Source organism: Embiotoca jacksoni, unplaced genomic scaffold (assembly GCF_022577435.1).
Source record: "Embiotoca jacksoni isolate LCO1_2020_lvr unplaced genomic scaffold, fEmbJac1.0.p SCAF_7, whole genome shotgun sequence".
Classification (NCBI taxonomy): Eukaryota; Metazoa; Chordata; class Actinopteri; family Embiotocidae; genus Embiotoca; species Embiotoca jacksoni.
The window spans coordinates 14,570,583-14,598,240 of NW_027185425.1; the positions used below are offsets into that span (position 1 = coordinate 14,570,583).

At 43.1% G+C, this 27,658-nt stretch overlaps 1 protein-coding gene across 1 annotated transcript in view; it reads left to right on the forward strand.

The window, feature by feature from the left end:
* Positions 1-205: 205 nt before the first annotated feature.
* The window catches only part of trit1 (tRNA isopentenyltransferase 1), a 37,733-nt gene continuing 10,280 nt past the window's right edge, over positions 206-27,658 (forward strand). The window contains exons 1-8 of the mRNA XM_069175963.1: positions 206-378; positions 14,289-14,429; positions 16,142-16,240; positions 16,580-16,737; positions 18,351-18,493; positions 18,659-18,770; positions 24,269-24,381; positions 24,507-24,584. Coding sequence (XP_069032064.1) covers positions 220-378; positions 14,289-14,429; positions 16,142-16,240; positions 16,580-16,737; positions 18,351-18,493; positions 18,659-18,770; positions 24,269-24,381; positions 24,507-24,584 — 1,003 coding nt within the window. The 5' untranslated portion in view covers positions 206-219. The remainder of the gene's footprint in view (positions 379-14,288; positions 14,430-16,141; positions 16,241-16,579; positions 16,738-18,350; positions 18,494-18,658; positions 18,771-24,268; positions 24,382-24,506; positions 24,585-27,658) is intronic.

Sequence of the window (27,658 nt, forward strand, 5' to 3'; positions counted from 1 at the left end):
CGGTTTATTGATTCATAAAATTATTTAATTGATGTCAGGAAGGCTGAAATGATAAAATTAGTCTAAATAAAACAACGTCACACACCACATAATTGCCCTATCAATCAACGTTGCCACAGTAACGGCTGCCCGTTGCGTGGTAACAGAACCCACCGCTCATCTGTTCTGCCGAACAGCGCATGCGCGTGGTCGTCAGCTGGGCGCCAAGGAAGCAGCATCATGGCGGCGTCCACTCGGAGCGTGCAGAGCGCTCTGCGCAGAGCGACGGTCCCGTCTTTGGTGGTGATTTTGGGAGCTACCGGCACCGGCAAGTCCAACCTGGCGATCGAGATCGGAAAACGGCTTCAGGGAGAAATAATCAGCGCCGACTCCATGCAGGTAGGAGACGAGGAAAGGCGCAAGGAGTCCTCGACATGGCAGCCATGACGCTTCAGATAAGTCGGCTTGTTAAATACAGATGGAGTCGAGCAGAATTAAACACGTGCTCGTCAGATAAATGTACGCAGATCCGACCGCAAAGAAGCTCAAATATCACGTCAGCTGATGTTGCTCAATGTTAGTGGAGCTAAATGTCGCTGCGCCAGATACCGGGAGACACCCGGAGACGTCAGGAGACACCGGGAGACGTCAGGAGACACCGGGAGACGTCAGGAGACACGGGACGTTACACCGGGAAAACGACGGGATGATGCTCAACATCATCTCACGCTGCCTCTATTATGATGTAACGAAGCTGGAAAACTCACATTAGATGAGCAGCAGCAGCAGCGGAGCCTTTAATGTCACGTGTGGTGGACTGCAGCTTCAGTGTGGAGGGACAGGAGGGGGACAGGAGGGGGACAGGGCAGCAGCAGAAAGGAAGACATGCATTAATCAACATCGATATCGGGTCAAATACAACCAACTCTGTTTAAGTAAAGGTCAAAGTGCCTTTTGAAGTCTCTGAAAACGCACAAAGGAAAGCGTGCTTCATTTGAATGATGGCAAAAAAGATGGCTGTCGCATCAAATTAGCCTGATGTGACGTCACAGTCAATATCTGCTATATTTTAATAAACATAAATCACTGAAGGAAGTGTTTTATAATAACGTTATTGTTAAATTTCCGTGAATCAGCACGCAGACCTTTCACTTCATTATTCAGTCTGAGGTGTGACTCCACTTATATTAATACCACAAAGTAATGTACAATAAGTACATTAGTAGGTTCATGTACTGACTGTGGTGTTGTTATAAAGTACTGTGACTTTAGTTCAATCACAAAATATTAAGATATGATGAGATCAACTTGATTGATTCCACTCAAGAATATTGAAGTGTTGAAGCAGCGAAAGGAAGTTCAATGAGTGGATGTAATGTTTCTATTAATAACCCTTAAATCCAGAGTACATCAGGAGCATCTGTTGAAGCATGAAAAATAAAACTAGAAAGTACTTAATATGTTATGGGAGGAGTTATGACTACACAAATCACCAAGTCATAAAGTGAGATGTTGATTAATTGGAAATCATTTATTCAAATGTGAAACGGTTGCACTTTGAGGAGTGGACGCAGGCGGCAGGTGACACATCGTGTATCTGCAGATAGAAATATTTAAATATCTTAATTTGCAGCCAACATGTTAAATTGTGTGAAGGTCTTTTGTGTTGTGTTGCTCTGAGCTAAATAAAGCAAAGTAAGTGACTGCAGATGAGTCACGAGTGAGTCCATGATGGAACGGGAACATTGACGTGTTGTTGTGGAAATATTTCTTGATCCGTTACTGCTTTTTATTGATGATCTCGGTGCCATACGAGTCTACGATAAGAACATAGGATCATACCTGTGTGTGTGTGTGTGTGTGTGTGTGTGTGTGTGTGTGTCATTGGGTTAATCATGTGTTGTTTGATAGAGGGATGTTTACAGTGTGCGTCCAGGAAACGATCGTCAGTCAGTGTAATGTTGTCGGTAGTGATGGAGACGGGTCTCCGTGAGCGACATTTAAAAACTCTCACGCCTCGCTCTCCTCTCTCTCTCTCTCTCTCTCTCGCTGTCTCTCGGCCCCGCCTCGCCTTTTGGTTCTCAGGCTAGGTTGCCACAGCAACCAGAGGGCACGCACACAAAAGGAAAAGGTTGGGTACCGGTTTGTGTCGGGGCTGCAGCAGACCTCAGCGTGGACACACAGAAAACATGAACACGGTCTGCAGCTCCACACACACGTCAGCGAGCGTCCGGCGGTGATTTTCTTTGGCTGCAGTAACTTATCACATCTTTCATCACCTTTCTCCTGCCTCACCGCCACCTCCTCCTCACCCCCCTCCCCCTCCTTCCTCCTTCCAGGCTCTTGGTGTGCATTGTCCTTGAGAGTGTCTGTCCCTGTGGGGAGCGCCTCTTCCAGCACCTGGTAGTGGGCAAACTGGGTTACGCTAATAACATTTTCAGCCCAGAATATCTCGACGACCGGCCGCCCGGGTGGAGAGAAGCGGTGGCCTAGATACAGCGCGGCAGCCACGCAGCCTCCACAATCCCTGGCCTTGTTGCTACCCGGCCTTTTGGGTGTGTGTGACAGCGAGAGAAAGCGAGAGAGACGAGCAGACATGGAGTGAGTGAGAAAGAGACTGCTTATGTGAGAATGAGGCTGTGTATGGGCTGGAGCCGGCCCTGTGTTGTCTTTGGGATAGGAAACAGTCTGGTCTTGTTTGGGAGAAAGCAGCATTGTGCTGAGCTGGTGCATATTCAGCGGCGTGCTACGCCGGCCCAGCAGCTGATAGTGAATGGGCACGCTGTGGCCACTGGGAAGTGTCTATTGTCCCGGGGAGAATTGGTTCCCACACTCCCTAACACTCCTATTGTGTTATCAAACAACAACCCCCCTCCCCCTTCCTGCCCCTGGCCCAAGCCCCCGGCCCCCAGTTCATTGGACATGCAGGGGGATATTATTCACTCATTAAATGAACATGCTATCACAAGTGCCTCGCTGTACTGTCACTGAATGAGGCGCTGCCGAGTAGTGTAAAACCCTCCGTTCCCAAAGTGGAGTCCGGGGACCAGTAAGGGTGCTCCAGACTCGGAGAAGGAATTATGGGAAAATGTGTGACTGATTTTTAGGTTTTACAGCCACCTCACCTGTATGTTGCAAAATCCTCTCACTAGTTAACTGCAGTCTTAAATTAGCCAGTTATTTAAAGTCTTGTTATTTCACACAGAGAATTTCAGGTGCAGCGTATTCAGTAGATGAATCCAGAACTGGGTTAGTAGTACAGTACAGCATCTGCTTTACTAAATTTAACCGAACTCGATGCCCTTTTACTTTGAATTTCCTGGGGTTCCTTCTCCTCTCGCTGCATAGAGTAGACTGCTTTCTCTCTCTCTCTCTCTAATTTACCTGCCTTTAATTCAATCACTGGTAGACTTAAAGAAGTCTTCAGAGGTTTAAATGTTTCTGGTTAAATTGATCATCCTACAGTTTAAAATGTCCCTTTCTGTACCCTCAATGACCCACACTGTAGTAAGGGTGGGGCTTTCAAGCAAATCTACTATTTGTAATTTGCTCTGCACTATTAGATTACCCCCCCCCCCCCTCCACACACGCACACACACGAATATAAAGAGATGGCCGTTTGCTCGGTGCTTCCCTCTATGAGTGTGCTTAGCAGTGGAAGGCGTGTATGCTAGCTTTACCTGCATGGTTTGGACCGCACCTCATCATTATTTATGTTTTGAAGGATTTCCACGCAGACATTTCTGACGGCCGTAGTTGTCTTTGCATGTTTCCCCATGTTCGCACCGGTAGTTGCCTTCATTTTTATGACTGATGATTGTAAAGTTAGATTGTATTCACCCAGCGGTGGATCGGCTAAAAAGACTGGTTAAGCCTGTAGTTTTTTTTGTTGTAGGCATACAAAATTATTCTATATTGTCTGAACGGTGTAACAACAAACAGCTTACTTAACATATGGACATCGTCAGTAATGTTAGACCGAAATGTACAAGGAAAGAAATTCAGCCCTGGATTTATCAGCTGTTAACGGATTCTCTCGTGCACACTGAAGGACCGGCCCACAGAGAGGACCTGGTAAAGAGTCCGATGAAGTCTTCGTGGGTTTTTTGATGGCCCACCAGCCCACCGATGCAGCGACCCACTGCGCTTCGTCCCGGTGTTCCCGATGGCCAGTACGCCACTGACATCACACAATTACTTATCTTTATCGCCACACCTGTTTTCTTACCATTCTCGATCATTCGTTTACTCACCAAGAGCTGTCTCCAGTGATGGAAAGCATCGCCAAAGTTAAGCCTGGTTTCAGTTAAGTTTTGCCAAGACTTTCAGCCTCTTGTGTTTACTGTTGCATTGATTTAAAAAGACTGAGAGCAGACTGGATGCGACAGTGAGTCCATATTCCATGTTGTGGTACAAAGTGAGACGGGGACATGGCTTGCTCTGTAGCTTGCTAGTTCTCTACATTTTGTGGATAATTTGAGTTCATTTTTGAATGTTTTAAACTAAAGATTTTACATATTGCTCCTTTTGAGGTAAAGTAAACAGCTGAGGTGGAGAAAAGTATTTATGTAACACCAGGTCACAGTGCAACACAAGTTTTTGTTGCATTGTTTGTTTAAAATTCTTAAGATGCAGGATTTAACAGGTGAAATCAGGCTATTGCTGACACTTGTTAATCACGCGTGACCTCAGAAGAGTGAATGATTTATCAAGGCATTTCTTACCGACAACACTTTGTAGGTCATTACTGGTAATAAGAACCAGTTGACTTGGACAGACTGAGTGATTCATGTGACAGAGCATTAGACCAGTACACCGTAACGCTGTGATCATCAGTCATATGCAGCCCTGTCCTGCTGCACTGCATTAAGTCAGTGAAATGTACTGTGGAGTTGTCCGTGTCTCTCTTCATTCATCAGTGCCTCCGTCACCCAGTAGACTGTCCATGTCTTCAGTCATCTTTGTGTTGTTTCTCCCTCTAAAGCATTTTGTTGCTACTATCATCACCAGTGCAGCTAAAGTTGACTTAATTACAAAGTTAAGGAATGTGAAAAGACCCGTCTGTTTTAGTGTGCTTTAATGAGAGATTTAATGAGTAGTTACTGCTGATGAGGGTGCTGGTAATGATGCCACTCTTACAGTGCTTTTTAAATATGAATTGTGGTTCTGTAATATTGTGAATCGTGTGATATTTAGGCTATTTCTGATTCTGTTTTTGGCGCTTGACATATTTAAGATGTTTAAAAAAAGAGAGGCAGCGTGTCTTTGAAGTTCTACATGTGCTTTATCTACGTCTTGGATACTTTAGTTTCCCAGGGACATTTGAATGCACCATTAAGGAACAGTTTACTAACTTAAAAAAAAAAAAAAAAAAGCTAACTTTATGTTCACTTTCATGGAATTTCTGCTTCCAGAAGTTGTTACCTGTCTGTTAAACAAAATGGAAAAAAAAAACAGTCAAATGAATGGAAAAAAATGACTTCCTTTAATCTAGATAGATTATTAGTAGTCAAAACTATACAACCGTATACCGCCAGTATGATTGTTAGGATTATGCACGCGCTCTTTTTTTTTTATGTCACATGTTCGATGGATAACACTTTGTTACCACAAAATAAAGGGCTTCTCTGCAGGGTGGAAAAAGAGAGCTCGGTGTTGCGTTTATGTGTGGGTGGAGTTGGAGGGGCTGGAGGGGCGGGGATCATACTAAAGGGCCATCAAAGGCCCTCGGGGGCAATTTAGCAGGTCATCCGCCATTACGTTGGTTTGGGGTGTTTTTGGACGCCTTGGTGGCCGCTGACCCTTTGCTTTATGCGTGTTTGAAAGAAGGCGCTGCGTCATTCTCTGGAGGACGACGTGAGCGGTGAAAAGGTGGATGATTTGTCAGGCTTTATTCTCTTTCTGCTCGAATGTGTGAAAAATAGGCCTGAACAGCGGGGAAGCTGTCATGTGTCATCTCGGCCCTTGTAGTGCCATAAAAGTGCAGTGAAGGAAGTCTTTCTTTTGAAAACACAGAGGGCTGATTGGCCTGTTTAAGTCGTAAATGTAGATGGACGTGCCGCTGTGATTTGGCCGCTGTGAGGGGTGTTTATTCTTACGGAGCTTACGCTCGTTGCGGGCCACAGGTTGTGACACGCATGCACACACTAACACAGCTGCTCATCTACGTATTAAACACGTCCCACACTGAAAAACTGTGCCGCTACGCTACGTGTTATGTGCCTCCAATTCACTCGCATTCATCCCGTGCTCCTCTTCCTCCTCCAGCCTCCTCTTCCTCTCTCTCATCACGCATATCTGTCCATCTCTCGCGCTCTCTCTCTCTCCCCCTCCCACTGTCTCTCTATCTGTCTGGTGTGGCCATGACCTGTCTGGGCTTTTTGACGTATCTGTTTGTGTTGTAACTGAGGCAATGCTGCCGCCCCCACAATTCCTGATGCATCTTTCGAAGTCATCTAAGCCATTTTAAGAGAGCGCCAGAACAGAAAGCTAAATAGCTTTCTTACAAAAAAAAATGTTTGTGTTATTGTGTGTGTGTGTGTGTGTGTGTGTGTGTGTGTGTGTGTGTGTGTGTGTGTGTGTGTGTGTGTTGCAGTCTGCGGGTGTGGTGATGCGGTCACAGCTACAGTAAAGCACCGAGGGAGAGGAGGATAGCAGGATATGGAAGAGGAGGCGGAGGAAGAGAGAGAGAGGGGGTGGTGGGGCTATGTCATGAATGATTTATTAGTCTGGCATTACTGGGCCATTCCCCACAGAGAGAGACGGAGGAGAGGAAGATGGAGGGATAAACTGTTGAAGGATGGTGCCTTGAACGATGGAAGAGCTAAAAAGAGGGACTATAGGCAAATAGGTATTCAGCTTTAAGTGTAACGGAGGAAAGGATGCAAAGAGGAGGATAAAAACCTTTGTGTGTAGGGACCTGTCTAGAGGTCAGACTGAGGATGAATTGCACCGCCTTCAACCAGTGTTAAATGATCACAACTGACGCATTTGATCAAAACATTTAACATTTCATGGCAGTAAATGTCCACTTTAAGTGGGGGGGGAAAAATGTAATTATGTAATATAGATCACCATAACTGAAACCTAGGAAATACAAATTGTACGGCTAATTTAAAATTGTAGTAATGTTTTACGGTATAATCATAGGGATGTGCTGATGCGACGGTTTCCAGCACCCAAACAAAGGTATCAAGTCGACTGATCTGATGCAGTTGTTCGTTTTTTTTTCTTGCGTCTAACATTTGTAAACCTCTCTTTGGGAAACGGAAAGCGGATGTCCACGCACCAACATCTTATTTAGGCTTGTAGAATTTTTAATTATATTCTAAGGATTATGAGATTATGTGTCACTTTGCATCAACCTCTTAATTACAGACACACCGTCACTTTCAACCTGACTAAAGGCAATTAGTGGGTTCACTCGCGGGGCTGATTTGAGTCTGTGTGCGTTTCGACTCCAGTGAATTTTGGTGAAATTGCAGATAAATTATAAACTAAGAGTTCAAAATTGAGGAAGCTGCCTGTAGCCTGTTAGCTGTTTTTCACCTGTCTGCTTTGTATAATAAGTCAAGTATTTTGTTGGTCTGTTTTTTTGTGATTCTGCTATCAATATTTGTTATGCGATGTGTTTTAAAGTGCAGATAAACTCCACAGAGTGAGCCTTACGTTAGCTTTTGTTAGCAAAATGCTAATCATTTTCAGAACCTTCCCTTTCAAAGTAAAGCACCACAGCTCTCGCGTTGAAATGCAATTATTGTGACACGTGTGAGGGAAGTGGCAACAGGCTAATTACCCATCATTTGTTCCCAAACTCTTAATAGCTTATCAACTTATTTTAGTTTAATACGTGGCGCCGAAATCGATTTGGTCCGACGCGTTCTCAGAAAAATGTTTCCAGCTAAAACTCATTCTGTCGGCCCATTAATGAAACACCAGCACTGACAAACCATTACGTTGGTCGAACACTGTTCTGAAAGGTCTTCTTAATGTCCATTCATCCTCTTTTGCTCTCTCTGAAATCTTATTTCATGTCTCAAAGAGTGTTTGTTCTCTGTGTCTCTTTCTTCTGCCCTCACCCCTCTCCGTCTCTGCTGCCGCCTTTCTTTCGGCCATGCTCCCCCCTTATTTATGTGGCAGAGGAACAGCTGTCTCGTGCAGGGCGTAAGGTTGGCCAGGCAGGCCGGCTGCAGGCTCTGCACAGCTCGAACACTGAGCTCATTGTCCCCCCCCCCACACACACACACAAGCCACATGGTCTCATCCATTTAAAAGCGAGACAGGAAGGAGAAGGCAGCTGAACCCACATTTGCCCTGCTTCCATTGAAGTGTATCAATTTGAATTATGACTTTTGGAATCAGACAAGCTAAATGGGACGAATTCTCTGAAAACGTTTCTTCAACAACTTCCCAGAAAACTGTCTTTGCACTTCCTTGTGTATTTTTTTTTTTTTTTTTTACAATGACACAAAAGGCTGGAACAAGTTTAAATAATAACACACGGGGTGATGAATGTCTTCATCTCCTTGCAGCTCAGAGGTGGCTGTAAAGTATCCGTCCGCCTGCCTAGAAATGTCGTACATGCCGGCATTGAATACGCTGCACATTATTAACTGCTCTTCAGATGGTGTGAAATATGACCTGCATTAGCTGCAACCAAATAACTTGCTCAGCGCTAATCGATCCCTCCTTTACTTTTTGTCAGCCTTTTGTCTCCATTAATGCGTTCCTGTATCTCCCCTCCCAGCCAGCTGTTCGAAAATTATTTCAATAATTTCAAATCTTTACTTAAAAAGCGGTTGACAGTCAGTCATCCAATCTCCTCAATTTCTTGTGACATCTTCATTCAGTTTCCTCCAGAAGACTCGTAAACACGATTAGCTCTGTTGTTTTTTTATCTTTGAATCCTTTATGACTCTGAGCTCGAGCATCGCTGCAATTTGTAGCTCATTTCCACCGCCTCGACTTGGAAGTCTTCATTTCGTTCTCATTTTCCCTCTCATTTACAGCTAACCCTCAAAGCAGTTTTCTCTCCGCATCTTCCGCTCAAGTGGCTCTTTTCATTTTTTTTTTTTCTGATTTACACTCTTTTTTTTTTTTTTCCCTCTGCCTGCTTTTACTCTCGGGTCTCCTTGTCTTCTTTAAGGCCAAATTAAAATCAGCACAATCTGTTTTCGCAACAGTCTCACGAGAACACATGAACGTACATTAAGGGGTGGTTGCATAACGATTATTAGAGAGTGGGCTCTCACGATGGCAGGCAAGAGTGGACGAAGTGACAGGAACTGGGAGAAGGAGGCTAGACGGGGGAGAGGAATTGTTATTAATTCTCGAGTGAAAGACATTTTAGCTGATTGTTAACGTGCAGCGGAGGCTCGTTTCTTATGCTCATCATATGATGAAGAGTGTATGGTATGATTGAAAAGCCGAAAGCACAACAGGTGCTAAATGGACATAGTGACCAGACCCAGATTACAGAGACCTGCTTAAGATTCACTCTCCAAGGGCTCTATTTTAACAATAACCTTACCGAATGCATGTAAAGTGTGTCCAAATCCACTTCTGATAATCTGAGGCAAAGTACGACACATGGTTCAGAGGTGTGGTATTTATTTGAGGTGAGAATTTCAGGCGAAACTACGATTTGAAATTTGCACGGAACTATTTGATTTTTAATGAAATATTCAGGGGGGAAAGGAAGATTTATAGTTTATAACGACTATTTGAAATTCATGCCCCATTCCTAGTACTTAGTTTCTTAATCAACCATAGTTGTGTTTTTAAACCAGTCAGTGTCATCTCCCTTTAAGAGCCTGTGTGCTTGCACTGTGGCAGATTGCTATTGTAATGGCGGACTTGTCAAGTCGTTGGCAAAAACTCTTGTCTGCAGAGGACACAGATCTGCTCGTGTGCATATTGAGCACATTGATGTACACAATAAATATATTTCACAGTGTAAACGTAAAAATATCTTTGCTTGTTTGCAGCAAAGCAAAAACAGACATGAGTGTATGTTGCGTGCATTACTCTCTTAATTATGCGCCCTTCAAATAACCTGGGTTGTGTTGGTCCATCACGTTCTGCTCCAACAGTGCACCTGACCACACCTCATTTTAAGACCAGCACGGCCGTTGGCGTTCATATGAGCCGAGGTACATTTGCTTTTTAAACAACGTGGGTGTTTGAAGGGAAAATGAACTGCTTTGGTCTGAAAGTAGCGTTTGGTGCTGCTTTGCCCCCGGTGTAAGATTAAGAGCCTTAAGTGGTTTTCTCCGTATCTCTTTCTATTACACACACACACACACACACACACACACACACCAAGTAGTCGTCCCCTCTGAGCATCTGTGTGTCTTTCTCCATCATCCTTCTCTCTCTCTCTCTCTCTCTCTCTCTCTCTCTCTCTCTCTCTCTCTCTCTCTCTCTCTCTGTGTGTGTCTGTGGTGGATAATGTGCGCAAATGTGTCAGGGAGCATCCTGTTCTCTCTAACAAGTACACAGCGCTCTTCTGTCTCCTCTTATGTCTATTCATTTCCTTTTATCTTTCCAACGCTGTTGTTCTTCCAAACACCTCTTCAAATGTTCACCCTTCTTGATTTGCTCTCCTCCATCCCTCCTCTCCTCTCCTCCATCCCTCCTCTCCTCCATCCCTCCATCCCTCCCTTGGCTGACGGGGGTGTCGTGCAGAGAAGCCGTGAATAATTTATCAGTCTGGGTTGTTCTGCCCTGCCCTGCTCCCCACTTTTGGCCTGCCACAGAGCTGAAGAACATTTGGTGAAGTACACGCAACCCACAGACACGGTCACCAAGGTTACAACGAATAACCCGCACGGCTGTATTGATTAAGGAGGTTAGGTCTGTTGGGTTAAACTGTCTCTATTGTTGTTGACTTGAGCTACAAGGCTTAGACTACAGGGAGATGGTTGGTAGTAAAGTTTGGAGACATTCAAGAGGATGTGAGCACATCATGTAACACGCTGAACTGAAAAACAAGGTTGAGCTGTTTTCAGGTGGTAGAAAAAGCTGTCTCATGTTTAAAGACTGAAGTTGAAACTACATTTGGAATCAGAAGTTTACAGACACCAAATACATTTAAACTCAGTTTTCAGTTGTTCTGGACATTTTATCTGTGTAAAGTTATACAAATCTCTGCGATTAGAATCACTACTTTATTTTAAGAATGAATTTTGTCCAAATAATAGCAGAGAGAAAGGTTGATTTTAGCTTTTGTGTCTTTCATCACATTCCCAGTGGGTCAGACATTTACGTATACTTTAAGTATTTGGTAGCATTGCCTTGTAACTCTGGTCAAACGTTTCAGGTGTCCTTCCTCAAGCTTCTCACATTAGGTTACGGGAATAGTCGTCCTTGCTCTCGCACACTTTTTCAGTTCTGCCCACAATTTCTCTATTGGATTATGTTTATGGCTTTGTGGTGGCCACGCCAAAACTTTGACTTTATTGTCTATATGTCCGTTTGGCACAACTTTGAAAGCATGCTTAGTGTAGTTGTCCAATTTGGAAGATTCATTTGCAACCGACCTTTAACTTCCTGGCCAATGTTTTGCTTCTCCTTTCTTGTGATGTCACATATTTTGTGAAGTGCATCACTGTCTCCTGAAGCAAAGCACCATCACAACATGATACTACCACCGCCATGCTTCATGGTTTTAATCGTGTTCTTTAACTCTGAAGCAATGGTTTATCAATGGACTCTTTTGCCAATGTTGAAATGGCAAATGTGCACATACTGCACACGTAAAACTGGTGTGGATCAAGCGACATATCTTGGAATACTTGTTTACGCATGGTACTGCATCCCACTGCAGCATGTGCATTACTGTGCATTTGATTGCACCTTGTAAAAACATTTTCATGTGTTTTTGAGTAGATCTAGCAAGATAAATTAGCTGTGCTGATATACATGTGCATACTAGTTTATTTCAAATATTTATTGGTGTTGGTGCTTATGTCCACCGATAACAATAAGTGCAGGAATGTTAAACTAGCTTTTAGCTTATTTAAACATGGTGGAAAATATCAATCCCTCCATATGTCATATAAATACACGTTTGAGGCTCTTTCTCCTGCACAGAATCTTTGTGTAGTCTGTAATCAACCATTCAAAGTGTGGCTCAGACTGAATCAGCCTGAGGTTGCCAGGAAAACTTTATGAAACCCCTTTGAGTCCAAACTTACCGGTACACTTACACTTCTGGTTTGATTCGGATGGGATTAAAGTTGAATAAAATAAAGCAAGCTTGGGCAAAGCACTATTTTTCAGTATTTCAGAACAGGAAAATGCAGCCTTTAATCAAAGCAGTCAGCCAGACTGGAGCACACAAGTATTATTTGCACAGCATGAAGGAACAACTGAATGAAGTCACTCTTGACTTTAACATGAGCAGATTGTTTTTCCTGCTGTGAAAAATTATGAAAATTACAAAACGAAAAATAAAGACTGTGAAAGCAACGTTTGTGAAAGCATTGTGATTATTAGTGGAGGCACATTTTAGAAAATTGGTATGTAATAAGTGAATTAACCACAGACTGTATATAAAAGTGGACGCATAAAAATGGTCTGAAAAATTAGGCCAATGTGGAAGCGCCTTTAACGGCAATATCACCGGGTGCCGATAGAGGTTGGCTCCAAAAAGCCTCCGGCTCCACAGACTCCCATTCAACTTCTCTAATAAAATCATTCAATAAAGTCAATAAAAAAAAATTCCCAGGATTTATTTTGTTTTTATTAGCTAAAGTCACTCCTTCTTATTAGTTTTCTGGCTGTCCATCTGAAAATAATCCCGTCATTAATTAGAAAATAAACTTAAAAAAGCTGTGTTTATGGGGGCGTGTCTGTTTAATTGACAGGTCTGTGGTGCAGTCAGGTTACGGCTATCGGTGGGTGGAACGTTGGTTTCCAATCAGATCAAGTCAGATCCACCAGTTCAACCCCAGCTCGCCCAAATATGGTCACTACCGACTCCAAACCGCTCGAAACCGGCAAGATGGCAACGGCCAAACTCTGAACTTGAGGCCACATTACAGCCAATCACAAACCAATGGGTGACGTTGGTTGTCACTTTGAATTAATACGTGACATTGACATTTTCTTTACTGTAATTTTACCTCGTGATTCTGCACAGAAAATCTAAAGCTATAACCTGTGACTCCAAAAATGGACAATGTTTTAGAGCTCCCCCTAAATTGTTCAAAGTAAGCTTTTTAGGGAAGCTCATGTCCTTTTCAGGGGAGCTGAGCTCCACTTAGCTCCCCTGTAATTCGAACAGATTTGAATCACAGGGTCAGTCCATGAAGTACTTTTCGTTAACTTTAACCATTTGGCCTTCTAAATGCCATACATCCCAAAATCGAATAAATGGTCATGAAGTTCAAAAGTGACAAAAAGCAAATCTTTAAGTACAATGACTTCCAATCACAGTCCACATTCACGAGCACATCTAATCTTCTGAGACACACATGTACTTGCTCAAAGCTAATACAGCCAACAGTCGTTATGAAGCTCTCGGGGATGTGATGGGTGTACAACGATGTCCTTATCTTAAAACCAAATGTGAAGTCAGCCAGAACAAACTGAACATCTCAAACACCATTCTCAGAGTGCAGATCCAATCAGGAAGTACATATTGAAACTCCAAAAGGACCTTTTTTCTTTTTTTTTTTTTCTTTTTTTTTTTTTTTATCAGCGATGGATTTACATAATAATCACAGACATGACTTTGAAGTTTAAAGAATGGTAAAATGCTTCAAGAACAGAGAAGCCTGGTTAGAAAGTGCTCCGAATCCTGAGACATCCCAGTGAAACTGTCGACTGAAAATCGTGATGGACCGCTGCATGACACTCGGCTGTCACATTCCATGAGGGAGTCCCCCTCGCTGGGGGACGTAAAGTGGACAGAAGATGGGTGTCATAATTTGCAGGAATGGTCGGAGCCATTTCACACGGTGGACAGACAGCGCACCTCTTTCCTTCCTCCATAATCGCTCTGCGCTCAGTTTCTGACAGTGACAAATACACTCACACCTACACACACCTTCTTAGCAGCAGAGATTTCAATCTCCTGACATATTTATTTTATGGAGGCTATTTTTTACAGCGTTGTCCGGAGTTTTATTCTTCCTTGGACATATGACTTCCAGTAAACTCCCATTTTATGGCACACTATCCAGTCATAGTGTTAATGTACTAGTTCCATCATTGACATATGTTGTATATTCTCCTATTACACCCATTTTGTTCTGTGATTTACTTCTACTTATGCTGTCTTTGCTCCTTTGCGTCCCCTCCAGGTGTACCAGGGTCTGGACATCATCACTAATAAGGTGACGGTCGAGGAGCGCGCCCAGTGCAGACATCACATGATCAGCTTTGTGGACCCGCTGGTGAGCAGCTACACGGTGGTGGACTTCAGGAACAAAGCTTTGGCGCTGATATCCTTTTCCCGGAAAAGGGTGAAAGCATGGGGAGTGGTAAATTTCCGGTAACACCTCTCCACATGTTGCTATCACGTCTTTAACCTCCCCAGATTATTAAGTGGTAACTGCGAGTCAGTTTGACTTTTACTAATTGGTGTGTGTGTGTGTGTGTGTGTGTGTGTGTGTGTGTGTGTGTGTGTGTGTGTGTGTGTGTGTGTGTATTCCTGCTGTGTCCTCGTTTTGTCAGTGCAGATGTTGCACTGAAAATGAGAAGAGAGAGATCACTGGAGACGGTATTTATAGAGAAGTCTCTGTCTGCGGTGTCCACACACACACACACACACACACACACACACACTTGGAGACTCTAGGCAGTCACACCCTCCCGCAGACACTGGCCGTCACACAGATGTGGAGAGAGGAGGCGATAACTAGAGAGGGTATTAATAGATCAGGATGGCGCACGCACGCACGCACACACACACACACACACACACACACACACACACACACACACACACTCACACTCACTCACTCACCAGTGCGGTGAGGGGATGCGGTAGCTCCAAGAATAGGCTTGGTGCAGCGCAAGCCTGCTGGTGGGAAGAAGGAGAAACGGGAAGAGATGAATACAGATTAGTGGGGATCGAGGCAGCATGGAGGATTTTAACTGTAAAGCAGAAAAGGGGAACAAAAAGAGGATGAGGGGTGTGTGATATTTGGGGAGAAGGCTGACGAGCTTTAGAAGTTCAAAGACGTCGGACCTAATGATGCATCATCAGACATTAGCCCTTCACTCAACATGTCATTCTCACAAACACCCTCCTCTCCTCTGCGACTCCTCTTCAGCTCTCAGTTTTCCAGCTCCTTCTGTTTTCCCTCCCTTCATTTTCCCTGCTGCTTGTCAGTGACCGTCCTCACTCCCTTCCATGACTCCTCTGCAAGTGCAGAGCTGTGTGTGTGTGTGTGTGTGTGTGTGTGTGTGTGTGTGTGTGTGTGTGTGTGTGTGTGTGTGTGTGTGTGTGTGTGTGTGTGTGTGTGTGTGTGTGTGTGTGTGTGAGAGAGAGAGAGAGGGAGTGACGATGGCTGATGGGCCTTTATCTTGTTTCAGTGGTTATTTAATTATCCTGGAGTAGGGAAGGTGGGCGACTTGAGGGAGGGAGGGAGGAGGAAGGAAGGAGGAGAGAAGGAAAAGTGCAAGATGAGAGAAGATGCGACAGAAAAGGAGAGAGAGAGGAAATAAGGTGTGGCACACGGCTCCGTCTGCGCGATCAGGAAGGGTTTTTTTTAATTTTTTTTATTCATTTTGGATCTGAGCTACACTGAATGACTGATAATGACTTCAGTAAAAAAACAGCTGCAACTAATCATTATTGATTAATCTGCCAGTTATTTTTCTCAATGAATCAATTCATTGTTTAGTCTATTACATTTTGAAATGAAGCAAAGAGTTTCCAAAGTCTGACTTTTTAGTATCACTGAGAGTAATTTTAAACCTGGAGATAAAGAGATGATTTATGGCACACGTGCCCAAATTCTGTCCTATGAAGAGCCAAAAGTGAATCTGAATGGAGGGCGGTGGGACAAAAATAAATGTTTATGGGAAATTACATTTAATTAAAACGTTAAATGTTTTATTAAAAATGAACATTCTAAATGTTAATGTGTTGCTAAAGGCCGCTGAATTCATTGTGCAAAGCTCAGCTTCTTCCTTAACGCGCTCCAACATAGATGACATGCACAGCAGAAACAAACTGCCGATCGTTGTCGGAGGAACCAACTATTACATCGAGTCTCTGCTGTGGAGAGTCCTGCTGGATGCAGCAGTAAGTGTCAGAAGTGCACCTTGCTTTGTCCTTTATGATGCTCTGATGCTGCTAGTCTCATTTAATGTATTCATTTCTTATTATCTTAATGCACTTTTTTTTTTATACAAGAAGACAACATTAAGTGCATGTCGCGGTCACAACTAACTGAAACTTAACTCTAACCTTTAAATGCTGTCTTTGTGCTGAATATTGTTAATCACACTGCCCGAGTTTATTTTCTGGTCTTTATTCTCTATTTGCATTGCATGTTATTTCTGACCCAAACCGCTGTTTTAAAAGGACCCATTAATATATGAAGCCTTTGGAAACAAATCCTAAATCAAATGTGTCCCACAGCAGGAGAACGAGGAGTCTGTTGACGGAGCAGACGGGGCTCCAAACAGGAAGCTGGAGCTGGAGAAGCTGGGAGGGGCGGAGTTACATAAACGGCTGGCAGAGGTGGACCCCAGAATGGCCGCCATGCTGCACCCCAACGACAAGCGCAAGATAGCCAGGTGAAACACTTGGTAATGTCTTCAGGTGTATATGTTACACTCTTGTACCTGTGGCACGCAAATGTGTGGTGTTGATTTATCACCTTTTGTGAAGTGCATTTGCAGTACAAGGTTGGATCAAATAGTTCTGAGACTGCTCCTGGTGCGTGTGAACGGTGCGCAGAGCTGGAGGAGGCTACGAGCTTTGTGAGGAAGTGTTACAAATGTAATCGCTCGTAATCAAAATCAGAACCCGAGTTATGGAGGTTTTTGTGAGCGCTGGTTCATGCATCAATAAGAGCAGAGAGCACACATTCAATTTTGTGTCAAACTTAGGAAGTCATCAAACGGAGAACCTCAAAATGCTTCGGAAAGCCAACATCAATGAAGCAATGAGCCTAAAGAGGTGTTTTGAGCGACATTTGTGTTTCCGAGCGGCGGAGCATCTTACAATTCACACGCAACAGGAGCAGTCTCTGAATTTTTTTGATCCGCCCTTGTATAGCATGTCCTAGTTTACAGTTAGATACATAAGAGCAAAAGAAACACTACAGCAACAAAAGGGAACAATTCAGCTGGAACTTTTGCAGCCTTTAAAATACATTGCCACTAAATAGCTTAACAAACAACTACTGGTCCAAGGGTTTACAAGCTAGTTAAGCTAGCTAACTGGAAAAAAATAAATAATTATCTAGAGGTTTGTTCTCGTTCTGTGCCCGGCTGGCAAACTTGTTTTGGCGTTTTATAAAAATCGTTGTTTCTCCCACCGTTGAAACGCACCCAAAAAGACGTGGCGGTACAAAACACGAGTGTGTGTTTCACCTTCAAAGTAAAATGGCGTGTAGTGTGTTTGTTGTTTTTGTGTCAAAGCCGAGTTTTCCAATGTTTTGTGTGAGATCCTGAAGGGCTCATGCTCTGTCTCAGGCTGACAGTCCCAGTATATAGCCAGCGAGTGTCAGCTTACGCACGCACGCATGCACACGCGCAGCTTGATGAGTCGCAGCATGCACTCTGTCCTTTGTGTGAGCGGGTTAGGTTACCCTGCTCTTTAAGTTGACAGCAGACGACAGGAATCATCTTTTCCTCATAACCCTGCCGTGCAGCCCGGCGTGACCAAAGAGTCTGCTTTGGATTTAAATCTCAGCGTCTCAAACACTTGTTTAGCCGAGTCTGAATGCAGACGATGTCCTGGTGAGAAAAAGAAAGCGATTTCATACAGCGTTGGTTCTTTCGTGCGCGTAGTTTATGTTTCTCCTTGTTTTATGTCTTTATTTGTCCACCGGGTTTGTTTCCAGTGCAGCACTCCTCAACATTCACTGCTTTCAAACTGCACGCTGACTTTGTGACTGAAGAGAGGGAGTAGGAGGTTTTCATTTCATTGGATTTAATGGATGAATGGATGGTTAGCTCATCTAATCTCCCACCCTTTCTACCCGCTGAGGCCTGCTGGAGATATATATATATATATATACACACACACACACACATATACACACACACACACACATATATAGTGGAATGTAATTTCATAATATACGGGCATCATACGAGTTTGTATCAAAAACCTTTGCTTGGTTGTGTATACAGAAGGTTCCAGTGTAAAATATGGGTTTTATTCAACTTGTCATCTTCAGGAGTCTTCAAATCCATGAGGAGACGGGCGTCCCTCACAGCCGCTGGCTGGAGGAGCAGAGGGGCCAGGAGGGAGGGGATGGTCTTGGGGGGCCGCTAAGGTACCCAGACCCCTGCATCTTCTGGCTGCACGCTGACATGGAGGGTGAGGAGATGGCAATTATTCTGTCCCTCTTTACGGACACGACAATATGGATGTAGGAACTTAAAAGCAGTGTAAAACAAGCTTCTAGGGACGCCTTGTCTTAATTTTCATGCTACATTTAATATATTTCTGCTCTGTCTTCTTTACTTCTTCTTTCTCTTCCAGCTCTAGACAAGCGGTTAGACGATCGTGTAGATGAGATGTTGTCAGCAGGACTGATAGAGGAGCTCAGAGACTTCCATATAAGATACAATCAGCAGAAAGTTCGGGATGACAGGTAACGATAAAAAAAAAAATGCTTGATTTTGCAGTGACTTTCTTCAGAAATGTTGATACAATTTAGTTTTCAGGATTTGTTTTGTTTCTTTGAGGCAAAATTGTGAAAATTGGCAAATATAGCGAGTTGAGGGGGACATTTTTTTTTTTAATTTTTTTTTTTACTACAAATGAAGATAGGGTTTTGTATATTCACTTCATATGATAATTGGCTCACTGCACCTCACAAATAGCTGGAAATATTTTAGTGTCGCCTGATTGGAGGCTGTGGCTCAGACGGTAGAGTGGGTTGCACACTAGTCAGAAGGTTGGTGGTACGATCCCCAGGTTCTCCTGTCCACATGCCTAAGTGTCTTTGAGCAAGACACTGAACCCTAAGTTGCTCCCAATGGTGGACCATCGGTGTGTGAATGTGCTCCTGATGGCAGCACCTTGCATGGTGATCTGTCTCATTAGTGGGTGAATGGGAAAACCATGTTAAAGCGCTTTGAGACCGAAAGGTGATAAAGCGCTATACAAGTACAGACCATTTACCATTTCTCTTCTTTTTTTTTTTATCGACTGAACTCAACCATCCACTCAAAGGTAAAAAGTCACACTTACTAACACACACTGTATGATTAAACTGAGAAAATACAACATTTGGTAGCCTAATTTTCATAAGACCACATTTCCCATTAATGCCGTCACTTGCGGTTTTACCATTTTTATTTTTTTTTTTATTCCTGTCAACCAGCATGTGTTTTTTTGATGATCAGAGCAGAGGTTGAAAAGCCTTGCTGACTGTAAATCAGGAGTTATTTTTGTTGATAAAGTTTTGTGGAAAGCCGACTTTGTGCCTTCAGTAGAGCTTCTATTGATGGGGTTTATTACAGAGAAATTGCAGAAATTTAGGGGAAATTGTAATTTCACACAAATACTGTGGAGATTGGTTTAATTTACATGAATTATTGCGATTGGATTTGGATTCCGTTATCTGGCCTAAAACCTCAAGTGATGTATCTATTTTATTATTGCTTTTAACACAGAGTTTGATGCTTTTAATGTCCCAGGAGTTCAACATGACATTCTCATCCTCTTATCTAAATGAATGATCAAGACGGTCAGTCTGGACTCAGAGTTAACTCCTCTCTTTCATGTGAGCAGGCCAATAGGAGTGAAGTGAACTTCAGCAATCTGTAATATCCAGTTATTTATTTCTTCTCCCAGGCTAACAGGTCACTCCGCTCTGTGCACAGTCGTCTCTCATCGGCCACATTTAGATTCAGCCCACACAGCTGCGAGTTCAATTCAGACGGGACTGATTTTTCTGTAGGATGTCCAGCAATTATTAATAATTGCAGAGAGAAGCTTCCCTCTGTGGGACATCAGCATCATCAGGGGAGTATGGTGATCTGCGCTTATCAGTGACTCAGGAGTTTTAACTCCACGCTGAGAGGACTTGAAGGAGACCCTGCCGTGTGTCTGAGATGCTATCTGAAGAAAAGATGATCAAGATTCACACAATTACCGGCTTGTATCTGACATTTCCTAACAGTAACCACATGATGCGCATCATACCGGAGTGACATCACACTGTGGTATGACGCCACTGTTTCCTGTCCTGTTAGCGATGTTGGCTCACCACGATTCAGAGGGATCTTCTTCCTAAATGTGTTTGAAAATCAAACAACTGAACTCCTGTTGTTATTTTATGGCAGCCCGCTGTCATATTTTCAGTTCTACCGCTGGTGATATTAATCCTCTGCGGTTTAAAAAGTTCAAAATTGGCTTCATAAGGATTGTGTCATTTCTACATGAATCATCTGATTCATTAATCCCACGTCAGGAATAACTGTTTTCACCAGGATCACTGCAGATAGTTAAGATTTGTCTGAAAGCATCTGTCAAAATTAAAACAGCCCTTCTGGCACGGCTGCCAAGAAAAGAGGCAAGAAAACATTGTTAAATGAGGAAAATAAATTCCATCTAATTTATATGTGGGCTGTGGCTTGTGATGAATGGCAGATTGTATTGACTGCAAAGCTAACAATTGTTATTTTACAAATATACAGAGATAAATTCAATAAATTGAACTCAGCTGTGTACGCACAATAATTCATTTTTGTGGAAATGACTAAAAGAAATCACTGGCATTTTGTTTTCTCATAAATAATCCTGGTTACTTTCTTTCTTACTTTCTGACTGGTGGAAAAGAAACACAGACATCAGTGGGCTCTTCTCTTACACCCAGCGTCCACCTTGTTTAGGTACCACTGTGTACTTGTGCCCGTATTTGCTCCAGTGTGCATGTTGGGTGTTACAATGAGGTGCGGTCCGGTGTGTTGGTGGTGCATTGCTATCATGAGGCAACGGAAAGCGATTGACCAACAAAAACCTGGTCTTAGGTCAATGCTGCAGCATTTTGCTGTTATTTTAAGGGTGAATTATTAAGACGGTAATGTTCACCTTCAAAAGGCGAGTGCACTGCTCGCTGCTCATTATACACACATGGACATGCAGCAGCATGCAATTGTACAAAAGATGAAAAATAAAAAGAAGACGGAGAAAGAATATTATTTGGTGTATCAATCTGAGCCGATCTGTTTCTTCTGCAGAGAAGAGTTCTTTCCAAAGACTTGGCAGATCCTCCCTTATAAAGTGCACCAGGCTTTGAAAAGGAAATGGGAGATGACACTGATTGGTTTATTTCATGTTACACCCAAAAAAACACTCGTGATTAATCAGGAGACCGAACTACCCGTTTGAACCATGCACTTTAAGTCCTACTGAGGTTATTTGGATGTGCTTTAGATGCCGTGCTTCAAACATTAAGATACTCACTGTAATGTTGGACCTGTCAAAACAAAACATTTATTAGCTTTTTCTACAATTTGAATGCTTTTCTTTTTCCACTCTAACATTGAAGCACAGGCAAGACCAGATGGAAGATGTCATGATTGACATTTCCACTAAAAAATGACCTACAATCGATTCAGCAAGTGTTATTTTTACTTTTTAACAACAGGCACTTTGTTTGGCAGCGACGAGTTCTCAATCATCTCCACCAGCACATTTTTAGATTAGCAGCTACCTACTCACCATATGGTGCAAAGCATATTGTATGACATGTAAAATATATGAATCTATCAAAATGAGTTTAGTGTGTTCTGGATAAAGTGTGGACATGTATGTCAGCTTCACTAACAGCGAGTGTGTTTGTGTCTTTGTAGCAGATATTGACCGTGTGTGTGTGTGTGTGTGTGTGTGTGTGTGTGTGTGTGTGTGTGTGTGTGTGTGTGTGTGTGTGTGTGTGTGTGTGTGTGTGTGTGTGTGTGTCTGTGTGTGTGTGCGTGATGGGGTGTGGCTGCGGGGAGTTGATGCATTGGTGGAACGATGCCCAGGAAGCTGCCAGTTCCCTTCCTTCGACCCTCCTTTCTTTCATCATCCCACCTCATCACCCAGCCTCCTCCTCTTCCCCCTCATGCTCTCCCCTCCCTCCATCTCTGCCACTATTGCCCTCTCAGCAATCTGATCATCCTTGCACTTTACTCCCCCCCACGCCTCTCTCTCTCGCTCTCTCCCTCCGTCTGTCTTTCTCTCTTTTACCCTAATGTCTCCATTCCCGGCTGGCTGCTGTGGCCAGACATCAAGGTCAAATCTTTCCCTCCCCCCTCCCTCTCTTCCTCTGTCTTTCTTCTCCTCCCTCCATTGACTTTACATTTCCTGTGCTTTCACTATTCTCAGATTTCTCTGTCCGTCTAGCCAGATTTATTTTTGTTATTTCCTCTCCTTGTTTCTCTTACAAGTGTATAAATTAAAAACCCAGAACAGTCCTTATTGTTTTAATGTTTGTGCTACAGTCTATTTAAGTGAACAATTCTATCATCAAAGTTTCTTTTTTATGAGATCCAGATTATTTTTTGCCTACATGTTCGGTGTGATGACCTGAACAATATCAGAGCAGGTCACGGTGTCTCCTCCACTCCTTACTGTTGGCTGCAATTTGTTTTTCCTGAATATTTGTTCTCCCGCCAATAACAGAATTAAAAACACAACAACAGAGAATTATCAGCATCTTATTGTGTGTGGTGACTTCTGCAGTGTTATGAGAACTGAGAAAATGCAATGAAAGTACGGAAGGATCTTCGTCCATAAATCAGATTAGAAACGAGTCCCTCTTTATAGTCTCAGAGCTTCTCTATTTTATCTAATTTTTTTTTTTTTTTGTGTACCAAAAACCATCTCAGCATTGTTTTGCATCTCCTCTCTCAGGCTTCTCTCTAGAGCTCTACCAAGAAGAGGCTGTTTTGTGTCTTGAGTCTTTAAGACACATTGAGATCAATGACTCTCTTCTGACTGGCTCTACCTCTCTGACTCTTTCCTGGTTGACACGCGTCCAGGTTTTCTTCGGTCTTGTAGCTCGCTAGCTCCTAGACAGAGTGACCACTCGTTGTTTCTTCCACATAAAAGTTTCAACAGTGGGCTGTGCTGAAGGCATACGAGTTATGACACGTGTTTGTGACATCACACAATTTAAGGAAGTCCAAACGGCACAGTTGCTGAATAGGGGTTTTGACACTTTCACAGTATTTATACACGACCTTAACCTGCTTTATGATCAAAACAACAAAAATAATTTGAATATCTTCATCATAGGACCGTTTAAGGTGTTTTTTGTCTGCATGCACAGGAGCTGTTTATTCCCAAAATGACCGTTAATTGTGCACATTTGCCAGAATCTGCTAATGAGGGTGTTATTTTTATAACTTTTCCTCAGGATTTGTTCTGCAGCTCAGGTTAAAGCCGGACTAGTATTTTACTGATATTGTTTTTACCCTCCTGATCATGCATTGAAGCTATTGGACCTGTTGTCATCAGCGCTGCTCTTTTCCAATAAGAGTAAAATTAGTATGACAGGAAAAATATTTCCTTTTAGTGGTAGAGAGACAAATTGCACCACCGCTTTCGTGTACTGTCTTTGCAATCCTGCCAATTTTGGAGAAGGTCTAGGTCATTGAACATAACGCATACCAACTGTGGAGCAGTTACAGCTTGGGCCTGAACAGGCTGTAACTGCTCAAATTGGGGTGATGGGGTCTGACATTGACTAAAATGTCCTGGTTCTGCTGTCCTCCGAGGTAACCAGTGGGATTCTGACCCAACCTTGTGTCACTCTACTGAGTCTAAGCACCTGTGGGTCCCCTTGTCTGATCCATTGAGTTTTATTTTTTAATGTCATTTTGTCACTTTGTCCCCCGAAGGTCCTCACATCTACTCCGATATTCTTTGTTCGGGGAGGGCAGGAGAGATGGAGGAGGAGGAAAAGGTGAAATGAGTCACCACTGGGTGTCTATAAATGTCAAGTTGGAGACCAAAACTTTTTACATTGATGGATCTCCTCTCCTCTCCTCTCCTCTCCTCTCCTCTCCTCTCCTCTCCTCTCCTCTCCTCTCCTCTCCTCTCCTCTCCTCTCCTCTCCTCTCCTCTTCCTCTTCCTCTTCCTCTTCCTCTTCCCAGTCAGGACTATCAACATGGGATTTTCCAGTCGATCGGTTTTAAGGAGTTTCATGACTACCTGACTGTCCCTGAAAGCAGCACACAGCAGGAGAAAGACACACTGCGAAACAAAGGTCAGAGAAATACCCGATCAAAGTCAGTGAGGTGGATTGGTGGACTGGCTGACTGATCAACCACAAGAAACTATTAAAGGATTGTTTTTTCTTCTGTCTCTTCTTCATCTATAACCTCTCTCCAGGTATAGAGGCTTTGAAGATCGCTACAAGGCGCTACGCCCGCAAACAGAATAAATGGGTCCGTAACCGCTTCCTCAAACGTGAGTACCCGTCACCCACTTCGTGTGTGTGTGCGCGTGAGTGAGTGAGTCTGTGTGAGTAAGATTATTTGTTTGTGTGTGAGTGAGAGAGTTTGTGTGTGTGTGTGTGTGTGTGTGTGTGTGTGTGTGTGTGTGTGTGTGTGTGTGTGTGTGTGTGTGTGTGTGTGTGTGTGTGTGTGTGTGTGTGTGTTTGTCTTCCGCAGTCCAGTTCCTTAGCAATCAGCACTCTCCTTAACAAGATGAGATTCATGCACTCCATTAAACTCACAATAAGCCTCTCAGCCACCGTATTGTGTTCTAGGGTACTGAGTGTGTGTGTGTGTGTGTGTGTTTTGTATTCATGTGTCCCTTCTTAGTTTAGCTATTTTGGTTACACTAATCTGACATGTTTATTTGAAAATTGATTTATGTCTAAAGGAGACACTTTTTTGTATATCTTTTAAAGGATTAGTTCAACATGAAATACCCTTTTTTCACTTCATTCTGACAAATAGATGACAAAATTGTTACCACTCTCTTGTCTGTAAGTTCAATACAAAGCTACAGTGAGGGAACTTCTAATTTGCAATAGCATAAATGTCTCATACATTACCTTTTGTATATAATTACACTAAATCTGTTCCACCCGTAGACCGTAGATATAAAAGTGGACGTAGCTTCCAGGTCTGAAAAATGAGGCCGATACGAAAGTGCCTTAAACTGCAATACCTCCGAGGGTCAGTAGGGGTTGGCTCCAAAGATGTTTTTTGGGGGCGTGTCTGTTTGATTGACAGGCTTTCGATGGGTGGGTGTAGTGTCCTCGGGTTACCAATCAGATCAAGTCAGATCCACCTCTTGCTCCTCCCCAGCTCATCCAAATATGGTCACTTCCTGCTCCAAACTAGCAAGATGGCAATGGCCAAAATCTGAATTGGAGGCTTTAGTTAGTTCACAAACCAGTGGGTGACATTACAGTTGGTTGTGGCTTGGTTCAACCTCTAAAACCTCTTTCTGTGGACAAAGTTTAAAGCCCCTCCTTCCACAACAACACAATGCAGAAGCCCACCGGTTACATAAAGAAAGGAAGCAGAAAGTAAATCACGTCTAAAGCTCATTAATCAACGCATGACGTCTTCTTTGTTTATTTCTTACAAAAAACAAAAGTGTCAAGGAACAAATTGTGGTTTAGGGCTCTTAATTCTAATCTGCTGGCTGCAGTTTCACATTTAACTCATTTCTGTAATAGTTAATTTTTTTGCAACAATAATTTATTTATGTAAAACTGTATCATGTTTGATTACATCTGATGTATTTCACTAGTGAAAATCACCAGGTTAATGTGTTCACTGGCCCACAGTAGGATGTGAGCTGACATCATGTGTGAGCTGCTCTGATGTAGCACAGAGGATCATGTTTCAAGTTATATCCCCAGCACACACCTGCAGCTTGGACCGCACACTGATTTTGTTCCAGTACGAGTTCCCTGTGCTACCAAATGAATAGAAATTAATTTTGGTGGTTTGGTTACCAGCCAGAGTGGCTGGCATCGCAGGTTGAGAAATGTGGCCACCAGCAGCCAAAGTCAACCTGTGTTTGGTAGGAGGGAATTTCCCACCGCGGTCACAACCCCTGGAAGTCAGACTGGTTTTTACAGATCTATAGAAAGGCCGAGTGTGTTTCTCTTTTCCCAAAACGGAAACCTGGCCTCTCCGTCCCACCGGCAGCATGCCCTGCAGTAACCCGGCCTCCTAATCCTGTTAGGCCCAAGTGGCTTAAGGCCACGCCAGGCCCTAAACCTCAATACCCCTCTTTCTGACTGCCTGCCTATCCGCTGCACACACACACCATATGGTCTTCATCACATGTGTGTGTGTCTGTCTGTGCCGTTTTACATATGCGGTAATCTGTCTGAAGTTGTCTGTGTTGTTTTGCATGCATGTGTTTTTGTTGTTCTGATCGATGTTCAGGACGGTTGTCTGCAGCATCAGGCCTGAAAGTGCAGGTGGCAGCAGAGGAGATCAACTGAAACTTTCTATACCATAAATTATCTGCAGTGTGTAAATGTAGGCTTGTTCTGTTTGTTTGTTTGTATGTGTCAACCTGGATCTTAAACTCAGAGTTTGACCAGTAGTTATAATAATATATCTTACTCTCCAGATTTTACAAATACACACTCCAGCAAGGACAGCGTTAATCAGGACAAAGACCATGAGCCTCCTGCAGCATTTTAAAGTTGTCTTTGAGTCAGACCAAACGTAAACAGAAAAAGTAGTCCTTCAGAAATATGTGTAGCTATTGTAGTCGCTGCTTTTAGTTCACTGCATTTATTTCCATGGAACTGCTTTCTCTGTTTACTTTTATTTCTTTATTTTTAAAGATGATTGACAGCTATCCAGAAATTCAAGCCTGGCAGTACAGGTGGCAGCAGACGAGATGAACTCTAAAGTTCTGAAATAAAAATTTGAAACTTTCTTTATCCAGAAGTTTTTAAAGGCACAAAAGGAAAAGCACAGAGCGCGTGTCGGTTGTGTTGTGTAGAATCTGCACAAGTCTCTGAGGTCTGCGTCAACCTGGATGTTAGTGGGCGTTCAGACCAAACACAGCCCTGCGTTTCTAACCAATAATACCAGGATTTGGTGTTTGTTTGTTGCTGTAGGTATCAATAAGACAAAGAAAAACGATCCAGGAGGTCCAGGTTAAGTCACAGGTTCCTGATATGAAGGATTTTTACTGTAGATACAGAGAACTGCACAGTAGGTAACGATATGAGGAAAGGATTTTTGATGGACTGCTCTTTCAACAATTGCTAAATAAATAGCACGAAGAAGGCCTTCATGTTACAAGACAAGGAATGTAGACTTGTGCATATTTAATTAGCCCATGTACGGCCTTCCAGGACGACTTTGCTGCAAATGTTGAGCCAGGAGCAATTTTATTGCTTAATGACACTGCATGTTTGGGAAATCTGTCGTACGTTCACCCTCTTTGCTCCCAGTCATGTCTATTTGGAGTCTGTGTTGTGTTTCTAAATTATATACTGCCCTTAGTGCACTAACAAATAGTGCTCTTGCATGTCAGGACTCATGTAGTGCAGG